General features: G+C 49.4%; 1 protein-coding gene across 5 annotated transcripts in view; it reads left to right on the top strand.

Moving 5' to 3' along the window:
• LPIN1 (lipin 1) overlaps positions 1–22,762 on the top strand; it is a 131,164-nt gene that overhangs the window by 61,010 nt on the left and 47,392 nt on the right. For 3 of the 5 annotated variants that reach the window (XM_010852080.1, XM_010852081.1, XM_010852082.1), the window contains 2 exons: positions 20,072–20,272; positions 21,078–21,173. In XM_010852080.1, the coding sequence (XP_010850382.1) occupies positions 20,072–20,272; positions 21,078–21,173 (297 nt within the window). The other 2 variants (XM_010852083.1, XM_010852084.1) reach the window with 2 other exon arrangements.

The following is a 22,762-nucleotide window of genomic DNA, read 5'->3' on the forward strand; positions in this document are numbered from 1 at the left end:
GGTCCTTCTGGGGAAAGAGATTCGGGGAGGGAGGCGGAGAACAGGCCCAGGGGCCCGGCGGTCTCTTAAGCATCCCTCGGGCCTTCTCCTGCAGGGCTGACCTGACCTTGATCGGCGTGGCGAACTCGAGGGGGGCCCCCTCCACCCCCGGACGGCGGGACCAGCCAGCTTCATCCGGGGAAGGACGGGTGGGTTTTACCTGGGCAGCGAGCTGCCCCTGTTTAGCGTCAGGGACATTTATGAAGCTGTTCGGGGATGGGGAATGTTAAGGTTTTCTGCTTTGCTGTTGAGGAAACTGAGGCTCAGGGAGCTTGAATTACCGTGCCCAAGGTCACACAACCGAGCCGGGTTTGGAATCCGAGTTCTCCTATTACAGCCTGGTCTCTGCTCTGCCGGCTTCTGTGCACTTTTCGTGCTGCCGGAGGGGTGCTAGGCCTCCCATCAAATGCCCCTGCGGAATAATGTTATTTGGGGGAAGCCCGGGAAAATGTAGGATGAAAAGTAGTGTTTTGGAAATAACTCGTAAGTGCCATGGAACCGCATTGTGTGTAGATAACTGAAGGGTAGTTTGTGTGGAGGGTAGTTGCTGGAGAAAGCATATGTCAACTCAGGTTTTGACCACCAAACAGGAACTTGGCTAAAACACCTGGCAGTATTGATTCAGAGTTTTTAGAACCTAGTAGTTTCCCCAGGATAACAGGAGTGTTTTGGAAAGATGAGCTTACGCACAGTGTTTTCACGGGAGGAGGCAGGTAATGGGGGTGTGATTGTGAAAGTTACTTTTCATTCCCTGTTCAATAATTTGGGTCTTATGAATTAAAGTAAGCAAGTGAGGAACATACAGTAATCAAGAAATAAACACCGCTGAGTCTTGTTGCAAGTGGGGGGATCTTGGGTCTTGAGGGGACCTTGGAAAGGCCAAGGAGGAGTCTTGCCCTGAAAGGGGTGGGGGTGGCCAGCCTAGAAGGAAGGAAGCAAGCCTACCCTCCACCCAGTCAGCTGTGTTCAGGGCCCTGGACCGGAGGGAGAGGGCAGGAGATGGAGGTTGATATTTCAAAAGAAGGGCCTGAGGCTAGTGGGGCACACAGGCTGGTGCAAAGAACTTGGCTTTGTAGTTTAACCCTGTAACTTGGGCCAAAGATAAATTCTCTGAGTGTCAGTTTCTTCCACTGTGAGGTGAAAAGAGGATCACACCCATTTGCAAGTTATTGTAAAAGTTCCCTGAGATGGATAAGAGCTCCTGGGACAGAGCGTGGGGTCACCGTGGTCATTGTTATTTTAAGGGATGGACGCAAGGTGCCAGTGAGGAGGGCTATTTGTAGAGTTGAGACAGTCCTGCCTGTCACTGCGATCTGGGCTATGAATCACCGCTGTGGGACCCCTTGGCCCCTATGAGTCAGCCTCTCTTGGATCCTCACTCTTCTGGGTTCAAGGTCTAAAAGGTATCTAAATGCGATGGATTGATTAGCCAGAGGGTGCCGCTGGGGCTAGCTGAGGCGCAGGCGGCTCATTCCAGGGAAGGCCTGTTGGCAGGGGCGACTTTTGGAGCATTTTGAGAAAGACCTAGACGATGGTGGTCCATTTGTGACCCTGAGACTGGTGGTTTGACCTGCGGGCACTTTAACTTCCTCAGTGTGACCGGGGCGTGAGAACCCAGAGCTCTTGAGGTGACAAGGAACACGCAAGGCCGGGATGCAGGGTCAGTGTTGGGGCGGATGCCGGGGGAGGGGTGGGCGAAGTCCCACTTGTTATGTGTCACTGAACCCTGGCCAGGTTTCCTACGGGATAAGCTCACTGGAACTCAGAATGGGATTTGGGAAGAGAAGCTGAGCAAAGCCCGAACAAGCCCTTCAGTAATTTGATACGCTTTCAGTGTATAGGTGACTCCAGCTGCCTGTTCGGTGGCTGTCTGTGAAATGGGAGCTTTCCAAGCTGTGAGCAGTGGATTTGGAGAGAGAGCCGGGGCCCCACACCTGCTTGGGTTCCTGGCCGCAGGTCCAGCTCGGGGGACACGGCAGGCGGGACTGGGACAGCCTCTTGACGGTGGGAGGGGGCTCTCAGGGAGCCCGTGACCTGCCCCCCTCTTTCGTGTGTCCCCCACTTCCCTGTGCTCCCCTGCTGCTTCCTCTTCCCATGCCTCCCCCCTTCTCCCCACCTTTGACTTAACAAACAAGAATGAGAAGCAGCTGGAGTTTCTGCCTGCAGAGAGCCCTGGCTCTGGACACAGTAATTTTTTCACAGAGCAGCTTGCGACCCACTGGCAGTTTAGTGAGTCGATGGGCATTTTTTAAAAAAGTGAGATAAGAGTAGAAAAGAAAATTTTGGATCCAGGCATACTAAGGTTAGATTATTGTTCTGTGAAACTTGTTTTAGCTTGACGTGTGTGTGTGTGTGTGTGTGTGTGTGTGACCTCTGATGGAGGGAAGAAGGGTGTATGAGACCCAGTGCATGGTGTGTGGGCAGGGGCCTGCGTGTATCAGGTGCTGGCCTCCCGCAGTCCGGCTTGGGGGGTGGCCCGGGATGGTCCAGCTGGAGGGAGGGTGGGAGCGAACGCCCAGGGCTCAGTTTGGAGAGGATGTTGTTCTGGTGATTGCAACCACATCCCTCAACCCACTAAGCAGGTTTGAAATTCCTGTAAGACTTTTTTCCTGGTGCTTAATGCTGTGCTTTCCAGGAAAAGGCTACCAGTTGTTGGGGCCGAGTCCTGACTCCAGATCCGTGGCCTGTTTGCTCCTAAGGGCGCCCACAGACCCTGCTGGCCCAGCTTCAGGGACAGGACGAGCGGGTTTACTCTGTGTGCCTTGTTCCTAAAGGTCCAGCATCTCCTTAGACACATGTCTTCTCTCTTTTTGGCGAAATCCTCCTGGTCTCACTAGGCATCCACCTCTGGTTGACAAAAGATAGAAGCAGCAAGGGTCCTGCGATATAACCGGGCACTTAACCTGCCCGTGAACTCTGCGTCGGCCGATTGTGGCCCAGTCTTGGGGTTCCCTTTGACTCAGACTTTTTGGACAAAATGGAAATGTATGCCCAGCCTATTGAAATCTAACCATACCTTTCTGGTATTTCTATATTTATTTTAACCAGTAGAATTCTTTGCCCTTGACTTTTTGGGAGGATATGATTTAAATAGTTGACATAGGCAAAGTGCTGTCAGGCTGTGGTCTTAGTTTTCAGTCCAGCCTTTGGACCCTTTGTGACCACAGGGTAGCACCTGGCTTTGGTTTGGCTGTGCACTTGGAAAAGAACTTCTCGTGTACTGCCTCATACCCATCCCAGGGGGCGGGTGCTGTTAGGATTGTCCGTCTTACAGATATGAGATTGAGTGGCTGAGAGACTGGTCAGTTGCTCATGGTCACAGCTTAGCAGGTGGGGAGCTGGGATGTGAAGGCCAGTGTCTCTCTCCAGGCCCCGAACTCTTATCCCTGAGCTGTAGGCAGCACTTGGGAGGATCCAGGTGGTATGTAGCCACCCCCTCTCCATGAGTTGCTGAGGGGCGGGGACAGGGGTCGGGCAGAAGTCCCACAGTAGGGCTTTCTTTTTGGCCAAGACACAGACCTGGACAGAGAGCCCTTGCAGGTGTATAAAGAGAGGCTATGCGGTCCTGTGTTCCATTCATGAGTTAGTGGTTAAGAGCTGAGGGTGCTTTGTGCTTTGTGTGCTAAGTCACTTCAGTTGTGTCCAGCTCTTTGTGATCCCATGGACTGTAGCCCTCAGGGCTCCCCTGTCCAGAGGATTCTCCAAGCAAGAATACTGGAGTGGTTTGCCATGTCTTCCTCCAGGGCATCGGCGTCTAAACTAGGGCTTGTTTTGCCCAGCACATTGGCCACTGGGTAGTTCAGCTGCCCCGCCTCCCCCCATCACCCCCAGGCCTTTTGTGCCCCTTGGCAGGGACCTGAGAACACTCATCACATGGGATTACAAGATCTGAGCATTGCAAAATCCCAGTGCTGGAGATGGTCACCATGTGACCTCTCCGACCAAAGCAGGTGTCCGTCCCCCCATCGTCCCCTCCTGTCTCAGCAGTTTCAAGGATGGGTGGGGAGGACCTTGATACCCAGCAGGCCAGAGTTTGCCATCTTCCCCCTAGGTCTCTGAGGGCATTAAAAATTAATGCTAAAGCAGTACATGACTATGTAATAAAAACCCAGAAATGAACACTGTGGAAGTATTTGTGATGGAAAGCGAAGGCCTCCTCTTCATCCCCAGGAGTGAGCCTGTGAAGCTTGATGGTACACACATCAGTCCGTCATTTTTGTGCATATTGGAATATGTGTAAATGTAATTCTTTAAGGTGATTTCATATGATAAGTATATTTGTACCTTTTTCAAATAGTATATACATCTTTTCATGTTATTAATAGTATTTGGGGAACTACGTCTCTGTTTCTTTGTTTTATCTTTTCACACCCTAATAATTCTCAATTATATGGTTTGAGTGGTCCCCAATTTACTTAACCAAAGTCCTGTAGATATTTGTTTCTAATTTTCCTCATTATAATCAGGGCCGTAATTACTGTTTTGTGCATGGGTCTTGTAGCAGAATTGCTGGGGTTTGCTGTTGTGTGCAAAAAAGACAACAGCTGTTGGCACAGTGCTTACCCCGTTTATTACCCCACCAGCAGGGAATGGTGAGCATTTGTTTTTTCCCTATTCACCAGCCCTCAGGTTTTACAAAATGCTTTGATTTTGGACTATCTGAAAGGCTTTGATTTGCATATCTTAAATTACGAATAGAATTGAATATCTTCTCGTACCTCACTGACGCTATGGACTTCTTTCTCTGTCAACTCTTTTTTTCTCATTATTCTGTTGGCTTGGTCTGAGGCCCTCTTAAATTAGTCTTAATATTCTACAGGTGAATGGAATTAGTAAAGCAGTGGGGTTAGGAGAGCTGTGGCTGGGCTGTTGAATTTGGGCACAAGTTCCACCAAAGCCATGTTCTTGCCAGTTTTGCGAATCCTGGAGGATTCTGCCAGTTTTAGATGAAATGCTGATGTCTCTGATGTAGCAGTGAGGTGAGAAGTCATGAGACCTCCATTACCTCATTGTGACACAAAGTGTTAGCAGCCCTGCCCTGGGGAACCATACGAGACTGGGGTAACTGGTGCGTTGTGCATGGGCTCTGTGCCCGGAGTGTGGGGCTCTCCTGCTGGGTGGAGCCCCTTAAAGGAGGAGAGGAAACCTCCTGCGCCTTCTCTCTCTCTCTCTTTTTCCTGTGTGTCTGGAGTGGCTGTGGGTGTCCGCTTTCCTGACGCATTTCTACAGGGTGACAGCTCCTTGCATCCCAGATGTACGCACTCCCCACGCTTCCTGTGGTACCCTGCATCCTGCAGGATGGCCTGCAGCCCAACTGCGATGAGCAGGACTGCTTAATGCAGAACAGGCTTTGGTGCCAGGACGCCAGGGCTGCTGGATTTGCTGCTTCATCATTTGTCAGGAAGTCTTAGTCTGACCTGCAAGCTCTTTCAAGGCATCACAAACTTTTCTGGTGAATTTTGCTACTATTGGACAAGAGTGTCTCCTGAAAAACACTGGCCTGCCAGTTAAGTCCCTGAATCCCCACAGGCACTGATCGACACAGGAGTTCGCTTTCTTATGTAGGAAGTTTCTGGCTTCCCTGATGGATCAGTGTTAAGAAATCCACCTGCCAATGCAGGAAATGCGAGTTTGATCGCTGGGTTGGGAAGATCCCCTGGGGTAGGAAATGGTAATCCAGGCCAGTATTCTTGTCTGGAAAATTCCATGGACAGAGAAGCCTGGCAGGTTACAGTCTATGGGTTGCAAAGAGCTGGACGTGACTGAGCACACGCTTGTCTGTAAGAAGTTTCTCTTAGGGGCCCATTCACAATGGTAGGACTAACGCATGGAGCATCTGCTGGTGGTCTCACTTGGCTCAGGCTGGCTGGGAGGGGAGGGACTAATCTCCCCTTCCCCAGTGCTGTCACTGAGGCAGGGTAGGGGGCAGGACTGGGGATGAAACCCCAGCACCTGGACTTCCAGTCTGGCATTGTTTCTCCTGCATCACTCTGCACCAAAGTCATACTTCCTTTTTTGTCATCTATATGTAATTTGTCACCCTTGCCAGTTGATAACTATCAATGCATAGGGGCTCTGAGAAGACGACTTCCTCTTTGCTGGTAATAGAAATAGCAAGAGGAAGACGTGCTATTTATAAACCAATTTCATTTTCACACAAGTCATATTAGTCATCATATCTTTTTGGAATTTCTTAGAAATTGTCTTTTTTTTTTTCATGCTTTGTATGAAAGCCAGCGTTTATCCCATAACCTCCCAGGTGGATGTGGTCCTGGCCAGTCCCGAAGCAGCACCCGTCTGTTTTGTTGCTCAAAGCTGGGCAGACCATGGATTTGGACCCCAGACGTGGGGGCACAGTTGAATATGCTCAGAGGAGATCAGCCAGGGGTGGTGGGTGGAGGCCCCCCACCATCCCTCTGAGGCCCGGCTCTGGTGTTAGGGCGCAAGGGGTCGTCCTCAGAGGAAGGAAGCATCCCGGGGCTTCAGGAAGCCACAGGGAGAACTCCCAGGAGGCAGATTCTGTCTTGTCCTTGAGGATGAACGGTCCGAGCGAAAAGCCAGGTGGCTTACATACTCCCAGTGACTGAGGCTTACTCTCCCAGAGCAAATTCTTCACCATTCACAAAGGTTATAAAGGACATCTATGTTCAGTTAGTTGTTCAATAACCGAGCCAGTTAAGATACAAGACTTTCAGTTTCTCAGGACAGGAATTAAGTCTTGGCCAGTGCCAAGCCCGGTGCTGGGCACAGGTGAGTGTGTGACTGGGTGAGAGGGGAGTGGGCGTGGGCAGGAAGGTATCAGCCAGTTGCTCACCAGCCCTCAGAAACTACTTGAGGTGTAGATCTGGATAAAGAGGAGGAGAAGATTTTATCCATGGATATCCAATTTAGATTTTTTTTTTTCTTTTACTAGTAAATTATTTGCCCTTTTTCTTTGTTAGTTCAAAAGTGATGAGACCCTGTCCAGATCTGCAAGGTCATGGCCCTGATTGTCAGCCGGTGGCAGGGCTCTGCCCAGCCTATGTACCCACCCCCTGGGTGTCTTCCGTATGCCACCTGGAGAGGCGGGAGGACGAGACTGGTCTGCTGCTGCTTGACCCACCAGCAAGCACAGATGGACCTCTGGTGCAAGCAGACTAGTTTCCAAACCAGGAAATCAAGCTCTTAAAACGTACCATCGTGGCTGAGTTTGGCCTCCCCATTGGAGAAGTGAATAGTTTTCACACTGCTGTGCGTTACACCCTCCCGTGTATATAATTTAAGGTCTGCGTGCTGCCCTGTATGTAGGTCGGATTGTCAAGTCTTGGGGAGCTTGACAGCATAGTCCCAGTGCTGGATAGAGGTTCAATGTGAGTTTGGATGGTGGTGCATTCACCTCACCCAGCCCAAGTTATATAAACTGTAACAATTTCCTTCTCTGCAAAATGGGAAAATCATATCCCTTGCATCGTTCTGACAACTAAGCAAACGATTTAAACTCTTTGTTACTATCACCATCTGGATGGTGTGCCAGCCGTAGTGGCGTGTGATAACGGGCAGCGGGTTTGAAGGTTTGTGTCACATTGGCTTGCCGCCGTGCTGTCGTTGCCTCATGCCAACCGTGAACTCAGTGGATGTGGAGAAATCTCTCAGATGCACTTCTGTAACCAGAGTAGCTGGCAGGCCAGAACCTTGGCCCCCAGTGGAGCAGTAGCTGGTTGGGTGTCTGGGGCTGCAGTCCTGCTGCTGGTAACAGGAACGCAAAGCCAGGGGATGTTGGGTCGGCTTTCCAGTCAGGACTTGCCCCGCGTTTGCCGTAAGCCCAGATTCCACACCTGTTGTCAGGGGAGAGGTGACGGAGTGCACGTTTGTCTCTGCACACCCGGGCCGGGGATCCGGCAGGCTTGCTCCTGGAAGTGATGACTCATTCTGGGGCAAGTGTGCCAAAGATGTCTCCAGTCACAGACTGATGAAAGGAGGCGTTTGACCTTTTAGGCCTTGAGCACTGTGGGGGCAGGTTTTGGATTTACCATCTAAGCAGCTCTGAGGGTAGGGGTAGGCAAGGGGAGGTGTGGATGCCTGTGAAAATAACACCCAGAGCCCACAACCGAGTCTGACTTATCTAGCCACTTGCTCAAGAAAGAAATTGCAGTAACCACTCACTTTTCGTCCTGTGCTTTGCAAGGGCGAAGACCTTTTCAAAGTTATCATCTTGTTCAGCACTCTTGATGACAGCTGGTAAATCTCATCAGAGAGGCTGGGGGAGACCTGGCCTCCGGTGCAGAGCTCCTGAATGCTGGAGGAAGTAGTCACGTCCAGGCCTCCTGACCCCTGTCTACTAAAAAAAAAAATACACACGCAACCTAAAACCTGAGAGTTATGTTTTATTTGGTGACCTTACTGAGGGCTTCCCTGATAGCTCAGTTGGTGAAGAATCCCCCTGCAATTCAGGAGACCCCGTTTTGATTCCTGGGTCGGGAAGATCAGCTTGAGAAAAGATTGGCTACCCACTCTAGTGTTCTTGGGCTTCCCTTGTGGTTCAGCTGGTAAAGAATCCACCTGCAACGTGGGAGACCTGTGATCCCTGGGTTGGGAAGATCCCCTGAGAAGGGAAAAGCTACCTACTCCAGTATTCTGGCCTGGAGAATTCCATGGACTGCATAGTCCATGAGGTTGGAAAGAGTAATTTTCACTTTCACCTGAGGACTTATAACCTGGGTGTTCAGAGAGGAGAGGGAGGAGCCAGGATATATAGGAAGTTTTTGCTGGGAAAACAATATAGTTGAATATGAAAGATCACTGCTAATCACACAAAATAGCCATGTCAAGTTAATGATTTCAGTGCTTGTCTGTGTACAGGAAGGTGCCAGAGTCTGGCTCTTTGAAGTGATTCCCTTGATGTGCATCTTAATTGCCCACAGGGGTATCCTGTTTTCCTTTATCCTGAGTTCTTCTCAGGGTGCACCACTGGGCGGCTGCAGTGGCCGATGGCTTGACTGGGGGCAACATTTATTGTTCCCCTGAGTGGCAAGCAGTGTTGTTTGTTTACTGAAATGGAAGGCAACATTTTTTTGTTGTTGTTCACACCCCTAATTTTGTGCAGTTTCTGTTTTTTTTAGACTAATCCTTATCTTCTGTGGCCTGTTTGCTGCAAGAAATGCGTAATGAGCCTGTTATCTAAACTGTGTTTGCAGTGAATCTAGTTTGGGGCATTGTCTTCTTTAGTTTTGTGTTCCTGGGAGAGGACAATTCCCGTTTTCTTAATTTCTTCTAATTTTTGAATTTTAGGACTGTTCCCCCCTTCCCCATACCTGCTAAGCTACTTTGCTCTGGTATGTGCACCTTGGTGTGTGCACGTCTGAAATTTTTTGCAATGGGACAAGATAATTCCAAAACAAATCCCTCTCCCCTGTACGACTGCTCTCCTCACCCTCCAAACAATCCCTAAAAGAATAAAAAGCAACTCTAAACTCTTGGTTTCTTGCTGGAGATAAAAACTTGATTTCATGAAGTAGTTATGACCAAGTCATAGAATCATGAACTCAGAACCCCATATTCTTGAATTCCCTTTACAGCCTCTTCATCAGATCATGGTTTAGACTCTTTGCATGCCCCCACTGATGGCGAGCTCCTCGCCCCACCCCCCAGAATGAGTCAGTTCTCTTAGAAGCTTGGTCTCACAGATTGTACTTTTCATCCTGGCTCTGGAATGGCCTGTCTGTAATTCCAACTTTCTTTACAATCTCTGGTCACCTGGGTAGTACTGGGATACCCCGTGAACATGTGCTGAATGTTGTTATCTGGCTTTTAGAACTAGACGATTGCCATCGGTTTTGCTAAAGCAAAACTGATTTTTCTGTAACTGGGCCTCACCTATTTATTGGGCTTCCCTGGTAGCTTAGTGGGTGAAGAATCCGCCTGCCAACACAGGAGACGCGGGTTCGATTTCTGGGTCGGGAAGATTCCCTGGAGGAGGAAGTGGCAGCCCACTCCAGTATTCTTGCCTGAAAAATCCCATGGACAGAGGAGCCTGGTGGGCTATAGTCCAAAGGGTGGCAAAGAGTCAGACACGACTGAGCATGCACGTTGGCTGTGTCACCCATTTATACCAGTTCTGTCCAGTGGGATGGGAAGGCAGTGATGTGCTCAGCAGGACAGGGAAGACTGGGGGTTACACCTGGGCCCCCATCCTCACTGTGGCTTACCAGTTGAGCTACCCAGAATGCCATGCAAACCTGGTGCCCCAGTTCCTTGTTGGAAATGGGGTAATGATGTTGGTTCTGAGTATGCTTAGATCTTCATCAGATTAGTCCACCTAGGCAAAGGAGTTCCATGTATTGTGAAGTGCTGTACAGATGTTGAGTGGAAGCTTATGTGGCCTTTCGCCTGGGATCGGGAAGAAGTGACATTAGCCATTAGTCATTTGCTTCTCGGATGTTTCCTCATTTCTCTTTGTGTGATGAGCTGCCTCCTCATTCCTCAGGAAAGCACTAGGATATCGTGCCCACCCATGTGGCCATGACCGCCCCGAGGTCGGCTGGGCCCTGGTAAGCGGAGCCCCCCTTCTCTGGCACAGCTCCGTGCCCTCCTACCTGCCACCGCTCCCGTCCTCTTCCGCTGTGATGGGTATCAGGAGGATACAGGCGTCCCCCGCGCCCTGGTCCTTCACTCTGAGCTGTGCATCTGTTTCAGTGTTCTAACAGTAGGATGCAGGCAGCTTGGATGGTACCTCCTCTATTTCCACTAAACCAACGCTAAAGTGTCCCCAACCAATGAAGCAGTTTCACTTGTTGGAAGACAATCACCGTATAGATTTAATTCAATCAGGTCATTTCAGAGGTACTTCGCTTAACGGACAAATAGAAGAGATGAGGCTCCCAGCAAATGCTGAAGAATGGAGTCAACGGCAGTCTGGGAAGTAATTCAAGCATGGTCGTGTGTGGCCACAGCATTTCCTGGGTCCCTGGGATGGGCCCGGTGCCATGTGAGGGGCTGGGCGTCCCGAGATGAGCAGGCCCCTCCCAGTCCTCAAGGAGGGCAGACAGCTTGGTGAATGGGGTCTCTCCAGCCACTGGACAAATGCTGGCCCAAGTTTATCAGGTCTCTCCAGCTGGACAAGTGACAACCTGTGTTTTATCAAGCCGCTGCCCAGGATAGGAGGAGAGGGGATCACCTTAACAGGAGAGCCCGGAGGGAGGTTCACTTCACAGAACAATGAGTTATTGTGGGTGTGGAGATGGACGAGGTAGCCTGACATGCAGGCGAAGACACAGAAGAGGCGATGGGACATGGATTAAGGAGTGACAGTAGAACTCTTGTGGAGCTTAAAGAGCTTAAAGAAAGAAGTGTCAAGGTGAGGAAGGTTTAACAAAAACAGTGATTCTGAGGGTAGTGTCCACTGAGGAAGCTTTGCACTCTCTTTGATCTATGCTAAGGTGAGGTTTCTCAGCCCCGAGTCCTGACCCATTATCCTTCCTGGGGTGGAGTATCTCCAGATTGGATGTTGCATGTCATGACATCACATATCTTTGGGCATGCCCACAAGATGAAAATGGAGAAACTTACCTTGTAGATAATGTGCCTTTGATAATAGTCTCCTTGAGAGAACTAGAAGGGGAATTAATTAAAATCACTTTTATACATTTGCATAATAAATGAATGGACCTGATTCCTGAATTTGGAGTAAGGGGGTTGGCCTGAAATAATTCAAAGGTCCATATTTAGTTTTAATAATTGATGCTTTTCAGGCTGAAGATGCTCTGTTGATTATTTACGCTGCAGATGGAACCCCACGTGGGAACACACTTGTGGGTTTTTGCGTTCCATGTGTGTTACGTATTCGGATCTAACACAAGTGCTGCCGTGGTTTCTAACTTACGGAAGAGTATTCAGAAAGGCAGTATTCCAGTGGCGTGGAATAATCTTAGAAAGTTAGTAGTGTTCCAGGAGGTCAAGCTGGAAGTTGTCACGCTGAGAGAAATATGTTTACCTGTTTCTTAACCTCAGAGTTAAGAGAGAAGAGTTAAGAGTTAAGAGAGCACGCATAGAGAACCTGAGTTTGGCAGGAGGGGTATCTTTCTGTTTTTTTGAGGTCTGGCTCAGCTTTCCTTGAAAACCTTTTGCATGAGGGTTAAAGGAATCCCATTTCGAGCAGTAAGTGAAGGCTTATCAGGTGGAGCAGGTAGCTCCTGCCAGATCCCAAGATTAAAATCAAGAGATGGAAAAGTGACTTGGAGTGGGATGAGTGGAGAGCAGGGCTCTCAGAGCTGTTCAGCTGGAAATTTCAGCCTTTGTTTTGTGTACAGAATCTGCTTATCTGTGGTTGCTTCTTGAAGTTCCGAAGGCACTTTCTTCTTGAGGGCACGCACCCGCTCTGGGCCTTCTCCTGTCCTGTCTCAGTGGACACCATGGCTAGAGGGGAGGTGAAGGGGGGTCGGCAGGGACTCTGGCTGGCCTGGCTTCTTCACCAGCAAATTAGCTTCTTCCTTGAGGCTTTGACTTCCGATGGAGCTGACAGACGTGAAACTTGGGAAGCGGTGCCCAGCCGGTTGGCTCCTATATTCGGTACCTACTCACCAGCTCAGTTGGTATAGAATCTGCCTGCAATGCAGGAGACCCCGGTTTGATTCCTGGGTTGGGAAGATCTGCTGGAGAAAGGATAGCCTACCCATTCCAGTATCCCTGGGCTTCCCTTGTGGCTCAGCTGGTAAAGAATCCGCCTGCAATGTGGGAGACCTGGGTTCGATCCCTGGGTTGGGAAGATCCCCTGGAAAAGGGAACAGCTACCCACTCCAGTATTCTGGCCTGGAGAAGTCCATGGATAGTATAGTCCATGGGGTTGCAAAGAGTCAGACACGACAGAGCAACTTTCACTTTCACTCACCAGCATGTGTTTAGGAGGAGACGCTGGAGGAGCGGAAGGTTAAGGAGAGCGTGGTTGCCTCCAGCTAGCCTGTGCTTCTTGGTCAGGCAGATGCTGGAGGTGACCTGGGTCCACTTTCTCCCCTTGGTCTCCTGGACCCAGTCTATCACTCAAAGAAACTTTTAATTTTTTAAATATATTTTTATGCTCTTTATTGAATTTATCATAATATTGCTCCTGTTTTATGTCTTCTTTTTTTTTTTTGGCATGTGGGGTCTTAGCTCCCCAAGTAGGGATCAAACTCACACCCTCTGCATTGAAAGGTGAAGTCTTAACCACTGGACTGCCTGGGAAGTCCCTCCAAGAAACTTTTTAACCAAATAATGTTCATCTTCCTGAAATGAATTCTGGTTGATACAGTATTCTCTTTTATCTGTGTTGTAAATTAAAAAAAAAAAATTGGTAAAATACACGACATAAAATCCAGTCTTTTAACCAATTTTAAGTGAACAACTCAATAGACTCCATACAAGTACACGTACGTGGCTTTGCATTCACACAGTAGACGGTCACTGTCTAGCTCCAGAGCTCTTCTCACCTTGCACACCTGAAGCTCTGTCCCCGTGAAACGTGAACTTCCTCCACCCTGCCCCCACCCCTGGTAATCACCATTCTCCCTTCTGCTTCTGTGGGTTTATCTGCTCCAGATACCTTATACAAGCAGGATCACACAGTATTTGTCCTTTTGTGACTGGTGTGTGTCACTTAGCATAATGCCCTCAAGGTTCAACCAAGCTGTAGCATGTGTCAGAATTTCATTCCTTTTGAAGACTGAATAATGTTCCATTGTGTGTATCATACTGCATTTTGTTTATCCGTTCATCCATCGATGGCCACTTGGGTTGTTTTTACCTTTTGGCTGTTGGGAATAATGTTGCTATAAACACAGATATATCTCTTTGAGACCTTGCTTTCCATTCTCTTGGCTGTGTACTCAGAAGTGGAATTGCTGGGTCATAGGGTAAGTCTGTTCATGGGGTTTTCAAGGCAAGAATACTGAAGTGGTTTGCCATTCCCTTCTCCAGTGGACCACTTTTCGTCAGAATTCTCCACCATGACCTTTCCGTCTTGGGTGGCCTTACATGAGGCATGGCTCATAGTTTCACTGAGTTGGGCAAGGCTGTGATCCAAGTGATCAGTTTGGTTAGTTTTCTGTGATTGTGGTTTCCATTTTGTCTGCCCTCTGATGGGTAAAGATAAGAGGCTTGTGTAAGCTTCCTGATGGGAGGGACTGGCTGTGGGGACGACAGACCATGAGATGGTTGGATGGCATCACCTACTTGATGGACATGAGTTTGAGCAAGTTCTGGGAGTTGGTGATGGACAGGGAAGCCTGGCGTGCTGCAGTCAATGGGGTCGCAAAGAGTTGGACATGACTGAGCAACTGAACTGAACTGAGGGTAGGTCTATGTTAAATTTTTCTGAGGAATCACCATGCTGTGTTCTACAGCTGTACCATTTACCCTCCAATAGTGTATGTAGGTTCCATATTCTTTACATCCTCACCAGTGCATGTTTTTTCCTGCTTTTTAGGCAGTATTCATCCTAGTGAGGCAGGAGATGGGTCTCCGGCAAGGCATTTACAACTGGCCTCCTGTTTACATTTCTCTGGGGGTGAGAAAAGATGGACTTCAGGCAAGACACTTAGAACTAGCCTCCTGTTTGTACTTCCTGAGTGCAAACAGGAGATAGGTGGGCTCCAGGTTAGATATTTACAACCAGCCTCCTATTTGCACTTGGAGATGGAAATAACAGAAACAGTATAAAGAGCCAGGCTTTGTTTCCTGAGAACACCTTAAGATAACAGTCATGGCAGGAACAGAGAAGGGCTAAACTCCGTTTGAGTAAAAGATCAAGAAGTCATTTATTAAAGCAATTATCCTTCACTTAAAAAATAAATTAATTAAAAAAATTAAAAAAAAATAAAGAAGTCATTTATTTCCCATCCTTGGGGCAAGAGAGACACTGGACATGCTCAGAAAGACTTCTTGGGGGCTAAAAGGAAGGGGGCATCATCCCATAATATGTGATGCCAAGATCCACCCCCCGCACACCCCTGCCTCCCCTTCCACTGGCCTCTGGGTTAGAATTCTTCTTGAAAAAAGTACTGCATGGATGTTGGAGAGGGTTCTATGGTAGGTCAGTTGAGGAAAAAGAAACCAGATAACTGGCCAAAGGAAAGCAAAGACCCAGAAGGACTGCCCTATGTAAATGACTTATCTGCTTCTTTACTGGACTCCTTCTTGTAACGGGGGCCACCCACACCTTTTTTCTCCGGTGTGCATCTCTGCCTTGCTTCTATCTTAACTAAACCATTTCTCTGTGAGCTCTCCTACTGGTGCTGTGTCTCTGATAATAAACTTTATACCTGTTTTTACAGTTTTCACCTTCTTGAGAAATGCATTTATCAGTAGGGATAAGAGCCAGGGCAAGCTTTGTTCCAGCCACTGTCTCTTGCTGGTCTAGTGGCTGGGATTCCTGGTTTTCATCCAGACCACCCAGGTTCGATTCCTGGGCAGGGAACTAAGATCTCACTTCAAGCTACCACTCACTGCTGCGTCTCTGAAATCACAAATAGGTGGTAGTGAGTGCTCTCCCTTTTAAAAAATTTTCAGTGCTTGGTTCCAGCTGGCCTAGGGCATAGACACTGACAGTTCCTAGGAGCGTGTTGGCAGGTGGCGCCCTGGCTCAGTCATTTGTTAAGGATTATAGAACAGATTTTCTGCTTCGGAATGGAGATATTTTCAGATTTGAAAATAAGTTATTCAATAGAGAGGGTAGCTATAGATCTCAAAGCAACTTCTGATTATTTGTGGTAGAAAAAACACATCAGCCCACCCATGGCCCGCGCACAGGGGAAATCCCAGGGCTGGAAATCGAGGAATTGATGTCTGGCTCTGTCTTGGTTGTGGGGAGCTCGCCTGAGCCATGTTCCACCTCTGGGCTTATTTCTTTAAAACGAGGGTGTTGGGACACGAGCGCAGTCAGGGTCCTGCAGCTTCAGAATTCTCAGTTTCTGCCCATTTACCTTGAATTTACTCATTGGTGGGCGGGGAAAGGATGCTTCGTTCTCAAGGACAAGAGCACAGATCAACATTTCATTTACATTATGAAAGATGCCCTTCCAGTTGCTAAGGATTGAAGTGTGCAGCCTTTATCTTTGGATGATTGGAGCTGGACCTGGACCTTTCAGGTCACCCAGGCCAGTATGCTCATTTGACAGATGAGAGGCTGGGACAGAGAGCTGGTAATACCATCCAGTTATGAGCTTTCTCTTTCTTATGAATAAAAAATGCCAACCAGCAGGTCCTGAGGCCTTCTCAGGAGCCCTGCCAGCGGAGCAGTGACGTTGGCCTGGGTTCAGGACTCCGGTGCTGGGGAGCAGTCATTCAGGGGTCACTGTCATTCAGGGGTGGGCAGAGCCCATATGTGAGGGTCGTGAAGTTGAAGGAAGCTGTGGGGGATGGGAGAGGGGCTCAACATAACCAAAGCCAAGGTCAGATTCCAGGTTGGTGATCTTGGGCATTTGCTGCCTTGCACATTTGCTTGTCCTTCAGTTTTCCTACCTGAAAGGCCTTATACCTACAGGGTTATTGTGAGAATCACATGCATATGAGGCCATGTATATGACAGAAGGGGCTTCCCAGGTGGCGCTTGTGGTAAAGAACCTGCCTGACAATGTAGGCGATGCGGGTTTGATCCCTGGGTTGGGATGATCCCCTGGAGGAGGGCATGGCAACCCACTCTGGAGAATTCTTGCCTGGAGAATCCCGTGAACAGAAGAGGCTGGTGGACTCCACCCCATAGGGTTGAACACAACTGAAGTGACTTAACATGCACGCACACATATGACGGAAATTGTAAAAAAATGTTATTATACTGCTGTCTCATGAGCCCAGTATGTTAAAATTTAGGTTGACCATTGTGATGATGCTTTCCTTTTATAAAATGACTCCCTAGAGAAAGTGTCAGGGTTATAAATAGTCCTTTTTTCTATGGCTCAGGAAATGTCCTGCCTCCCCTTGTGCATGGAGTTGGTTAACCTGCACCACTAAGCCAACTTAGAACGTGTGAACTTACGAATTTAGGTACCTGGGCCTTAGTTAGTGGTGGAGGCTGTGCAGCTGGGAGGCAGGTCTGTGCATCTCTGAATGTGTTTACTGAAGGTCTGCTTATTTTTGCATCTGAGGGAGGAAGTGTATTAATCCAGAGAACGTCATTTAAAGTTGTACCATGAGCCAGAGGACTTTCTCATGCTCTTTTCTTTGAGGGTTTTGCTCACTGCTTCAGGTCTCTGGCTTGTTCTGTTAGAATCAAATCAGCAGTTCTTGTTTGCATGCAGGGCAGTTGACTGATCAGTTTAGTGCTTCAGTTTCCTTTTTTTGGGAGCAGGGAAAGTCATAATCATTTCTGCTTATGTTGTAGGGGTTGAGATGAGAGGCTCATAAAAGGTAGTTTCTTATTTTTTTTGGTAATAATTTGAAAGGACCAGGCTTGATCCTTAGCCTCAAGGAGAATCTGGCTTCACTGAGTGACATGAAAACCACATGGCAAAATGGACACACATCAGAGCAAGAAAGTTCACAGTTACAAGCTGTGTAAATGGAGGTTTGCCAGGGCCAGGTGGGCACGTGTGCGCCGTGACAGCTGCTGGAGTCATCGTAGGGACCCTGGGTGGTAGTCAGTGTGGTCAGTCCCATGGGCTCCTGGTTAGATCTGCTGAGCAATCTAACCTGTCTGAGGGCAGGGAAACCTGCCGAGGGCTGGGGACCCATCGGTCAGAAGTCACGTTGTGTGACCCCTTGGTGCTCAGATGATACTGAAACCACGTGGCCTCACGAGTCCACCAAAGTGTACAGAGTGGAGAGGACAGAAGTGTGTGGACTCGGCCCTGAAGTGGAGGTGCAGCTGGAGACGGAGGAGGCAGGACCCAGCAGGGGCAGGACCGTGAGCCACATCCCCAGGGGAGGCTGGGCCTGTCTGAGCGTCTGAGTCCTATCAGGGCGGGCAACTGGCATCTGGAGGCCGGGTGAGGCTGTCCAGGCAGCTGGGTGGGTGCGGGTCACACTGGGGTGGCCGGTGGGGCCCCAGCTGTGAGGCCAGGACCAGGGCCCAGCGCTGCGGGGGCTCCCGTTGCTCCGGCCCCCAATGTTTGCCTCGTTTCTCCCCTCACTGCCACCCTTTAGGCTGGCATCTTTTCTTGTCTGCATGATCATCTGCAGCCACGGATTGGCCTGCCTGCTTTCAGGGTCTTTTCCTGCCAGCTTTCTCTACCTTTTTGTAACCGCAGTGCTCTTTCTAAGTCATGGATGAAGTCATCATTTTGTGTTCTCGAGTCCCCAATGGCTTCCCGTTGCTACCACGCCTGGCCTGTCTCCTGGCAGGTGTCAGCTCTGGTCCCCCACTGTGCGTTCCCTCTGCAGGCGCACATCTCTCCACGTACAGCGTCCTATCTGCCTCCCTCTGCCAGTGAGCATCGCTGCCCTCCTCCCCGCCTGCTAACTGCCAGCTTCTCCACGATGGCTCTTCTCCTCCCCTGGACAGAATTCCCTCAGTTTAGTTCAGTTCAGCTGAGTCGCTCAGCCGTGTCCAACTCTTTGCCACCCCATAGACTGCAGCACGCCAGGCCTCCGTCCATCGCCAACTCCCGGAGTTTACTCAAACTCATGTCCATTGAGTCGGTGATGCCATCCAACCATCTCATCCTCTGTCATCCCCTTCTCCTGCCTTCAATCTTTCCCAGCATCAGGGTCTTGTCAAAGCAGTCAGCTCTTTGCATCAGGTGGGCAAAGTATTGGAGTTTCAGCTTCAGCACCAGTCCTTCCAATGAATATTCAGGACTGATATCTTTTAGGATGAACTGGTTGGATCTTCTTGCAGTCCAAGGGACTCTCAAGAGTCTTCTCCAACACCACAGTTCAGAAGTATCAATTCTTCGGTGCTTGGCTTTCTTTATAGTCCAAATCTCATATCCATACGTGACTACTGGAAAAGCCATAGCTTTGACTAGACAGACCTTTGTTGGAAAAGTGAATTCGCTCAGCGTCTCCTTAAAAGAGACAGCCTCATGGATGTGCATTCTCCTTCTCAAGCCCAAGTCCCTCTGGGGGGAGGGGGCCTGCGTCTTTTGAATCTATCTTCCCAGCACCAGGCCCCTTGCAGAGCAGCGGCCCTGGATGTTTGTTCAGGGGACTCCAGTGGGTCAGCTGTGCAGACAGCCTGAAGCCCGGCACAGATATCCCTCAGAATGTGAGAGCATGGGGCAGGCTGGGAAGGCCCAGGGTGGAAGTTGTCCAAAATAAAAGTCACTTTTTTTTTTCCTTCTAAAGGAAAAATAGTCATTTGTCTCTAGTAATATTATTAAATGCCTACTCTTTTTGGGCTTCCCTGGTGGCTCAGCTGGTAAAGAATCCACCTGTGACGCAGGAAACTTGGGTTCGATCCCAGAGTTGGGAAGATCCTCTGGAGAAGGGAAAGGCTACCCACTCCAGTATTCTGGCCTGGAGAATCCCATGGACTATACCACAAAGAGTCGGACATGACTGAGTGACTTTCACTTCACGTCACTTCACTCTTTTTGATGTGGGGGGGAATATGAAAGATTTCACATACAGTCTCTCTTCTCAAGAGTCTTGAGATTTGGTTTGTAAAACCTGCACATGAGTTAGAGCAAGAACCATAAGGACGGTGTCAACAGGTACCGTGGACTCGGAGAGGAGGCCCAGGGACGACTGAGACTAAGCCTTGCTGGGTGGCCGGGGTTTGGGGTGGGGGTAGCTGAGTGAGGCGTGGGAGTCCCATTCTGGTAGAGCAAAATGCCCTGAGCAGGGTGTGAAGTCGGGCGTGCGGTGCACACACGTTCATCCTGACTGGCTCTAGTGAAAGTGTCAGTCGCTCAGTTGTGTCTGATTCTCTGTGACCCCATGGACAGTAGCCCACCAGGCTTCCCTATCCATGGGATTCTCCAGGCAAGGATACTGGAGTGGGTTGTCACTTCCTTCTCCAGGGGATCTTCCTGACCTAGGGATGGAACCTGGGTCTCCTGCATTGCAGGCAGATCCTTTACCGTCTGAGCCACCTCTGGAGCTGAATTAATTGCGTGTGTGTCTCGCTTGTGTCTTTGTCGCCCAGGCTCAGACCATGAACTACGTCGGGCAGCTGGCGGGCCAGGTGTTCGTCACTGTGAAGGAGCTCTACAAGGGGCTGAACCCCGCCACCCTGTCGGGATGCATCGACATCATCGTGGTCCGCCAGCCCAACGGGAGCCTGCAGTGTTCCCCCTTCCATGTGCGCTTCGGGAAGATGGGGGTCTTGCGCTCCCGGGAGAAGGTGGTGAGTGGCCTGGGGGTGGGGGCAGTGTTATATATCCGGAGCTCCTTGAGGACCCTGATAGTTAGGTCTCCTTCGGGAAGGCTGGTCCCTAAATTGGCAATTAACAGCTGTTCTCGTAAACTGTGACTGTTTCAATTTCTCCAAGATTTATAGTGGCGTAAAGCAACTATTTACTAAGCTCTGGGCGGGGGGCGGGTCTGGCATGCAGGAGGCTGGCTAGTTTCTGCTCTTCTGCTCTTCGGCCTCAGCTAAAGACTCGGGGTTGGAGGCTGGGCTCCTCCATGGATGCTCTGGTTCACCGGGCGGGTGATCCTCGGCTGGACTCTGAGCTGAGGCTGTCGTCCAGAACGCCTCTGTCCTCTCCACGTGGCCTGGGCTTCCTTATACCATGGTGGCTGGCTGCAAGGGCGAGCCTCTTGCAAGGGAGGGAGCTGGGCGAACTAGCTTCAGTAGTCACTGCTGCTGTGCTCAACTCACTGGGCGATCACAAGCCTGCAGGGATCCAGGGGATGGTTGGGGGTGGGGCGTAGATTCTGTTTCTTTTTCTTTTTGGCTATGTTGTGACGTGTGGGATCTTAGTTCCCTGACCAAGGATCGAACCCATGCCCCCTGCATTGGAAGCATGGAGTCTTAGCCACTGGAGCACCAGAGAGGTCCCCTAGACTCCATTTCTCAAGGGACCAGATTGACCTGTAGAGATTAGGGACTGTGAGATATTTGGGAGTGTATGTAACTGAAGTGTGTGTAGAGACCTGGGCATTCCCTGTGATGTTTCCTGTCGTGGTGAAGTATGTTTTTCCTTCAGGTTGACATAGAAATCAACGGGGAATCTGTGGATTTGCACATGAAACTGGGAGATAATGGAGAAGCATTTTTTGTTCAAGAGACTGATAATGATCAGGTAAGGACAGCTGGGTGATGCTTGCATGCATGCTCACTCAGTCGTGTCTGACGCTTTGTGACCCCATGGACTGTAGCCTGCCAGGCTCCTCTGTCTGGGGGATTTCTCCAGGAAGAATACTGGAGTGGGTTGCCATTTCCTCCTCCAGAGGATCTTCCAACCCAGGGATTGAACCCAAATCTCCTGCCTTGGCAGGGGGATTCTTTACTGCTGAGCCACCTGGGAAGCTGGGTGGTGATGCTTACTTCCTAGTTTTGAGATGCTTCTCTGGGAGATGCAGGAGAAGTGCAGGTGCCTGCTGTGTGGGTGAGGGCGGAGGAGGAAAGTGGCTTTTCCCTGAACCAGGGGATCGAGCCGCAGGGTGGGTGTGTGCTGTGTCCACATGACGCATTGGTCCCCGCCTCCTCCATTTGCCAGGGAGACAGAGGAGCTGAAGGATGCTGGCCTGAAGCCATCATCCAAAATGTACAAATTATACCTGTGTGTCAAGTCTTGAATGGCTGAGTGCTCTCAGTTTTGCTTAGTGAGTGACCAGATCACATTAATTTTTTATTATTAAAAACTGTTTAACAGCTTTATTAAGATAGAATTTTTACACCATGTGGTTTATCCATCTCAAGTGTGCAGTTCTGTGGATTTTAGTATTTTCACAGATACCTGCACTGATCACACAGTCAGTTTTAGAGGGTCGTCATCACCTCAGAGACAGGCTATCCCCTCCCCTCTCCCTAAACCCCCAACTCCCCACTACCCTGAGCCCTCAGCAACCACTAATCTACTTTCTGTCTCTATAGACCTCCCTAATCTGAGCTTTCGTCTGAATAGAATCTCATGGTTTGTGATCTTTGGCTCCTGGCTTCTTTCATGTACCCTAATATGTTCAAGAGTCACCTGTATTGTGTCTGTGTCCATACTCCATTCCTTTATTCGGCTGAATAATATTCCACTGTATCTACAGACCATGTTTCGTCTATCTTTTCATGTGTTGGTGGACACTTGGGTTTGTTTCTACCTTTTGGCTGCAGTGAATAATGCTGTGTACAGGTATTCTTATAGGCATATGTTTTCACTTTGGGGAGTCTGTACCTGGGAGTGGAATTGCTGAGTCATTTATTTTTGTTGTGCAGTTGCCAAGTCGTGTCCAACTCTTTGTGACCCCATGGACTGCAGCACGCCAGGCTTCCCTGTCCCTCACCATCTCCTGGATTTTGCCCAAGTTCATATCGATTAAATCGATGATGCCATCCAATCATCTGGTCCTCTGTCGCCCTCTTCTCCTGCCTTCAATCTTTCCCAGCATCAGGGTCCTTTCCAATGAGTCAGCTGTTTGCATCAGGTGGCCAAAGTATTGGAGCTTCGACTTTAGCATCAGCCCTTCCAAAGAGTATTTACGGTTGATTTCCTTTAAAATTGACTGGTTTGATCTCTTTGCTATCCAGGGGACTCTCAAGAGTCTTATCCAGCAACACTGAGTTTCACACTGAAGCTGTTGTCCAAAGCCGCTTTGCCATTTTCTGTTCCCAGCAGCAGTGCACGAGGGTTCCGATCTGTCTGCAGCCTCATCATTACTTTCTCTCTGGCCTTGTGAT

This window comes from Bison bison, unplaced genomic scaffold (assembly GCF_000754665.1).
Source record: "Bison bison bison isolate TAMUID 2011002044 unplaced genomic scaffold, Bison_UMD1.0 scf7180017864307, whole genome shotgun sequence".
Taxonomy (NCBI): domain Eukaryota; kingdom Metazoa; phylum Chordata; class Mammalia; order Artiodactyla; family Bovidae; genus Bison; species Bison bison.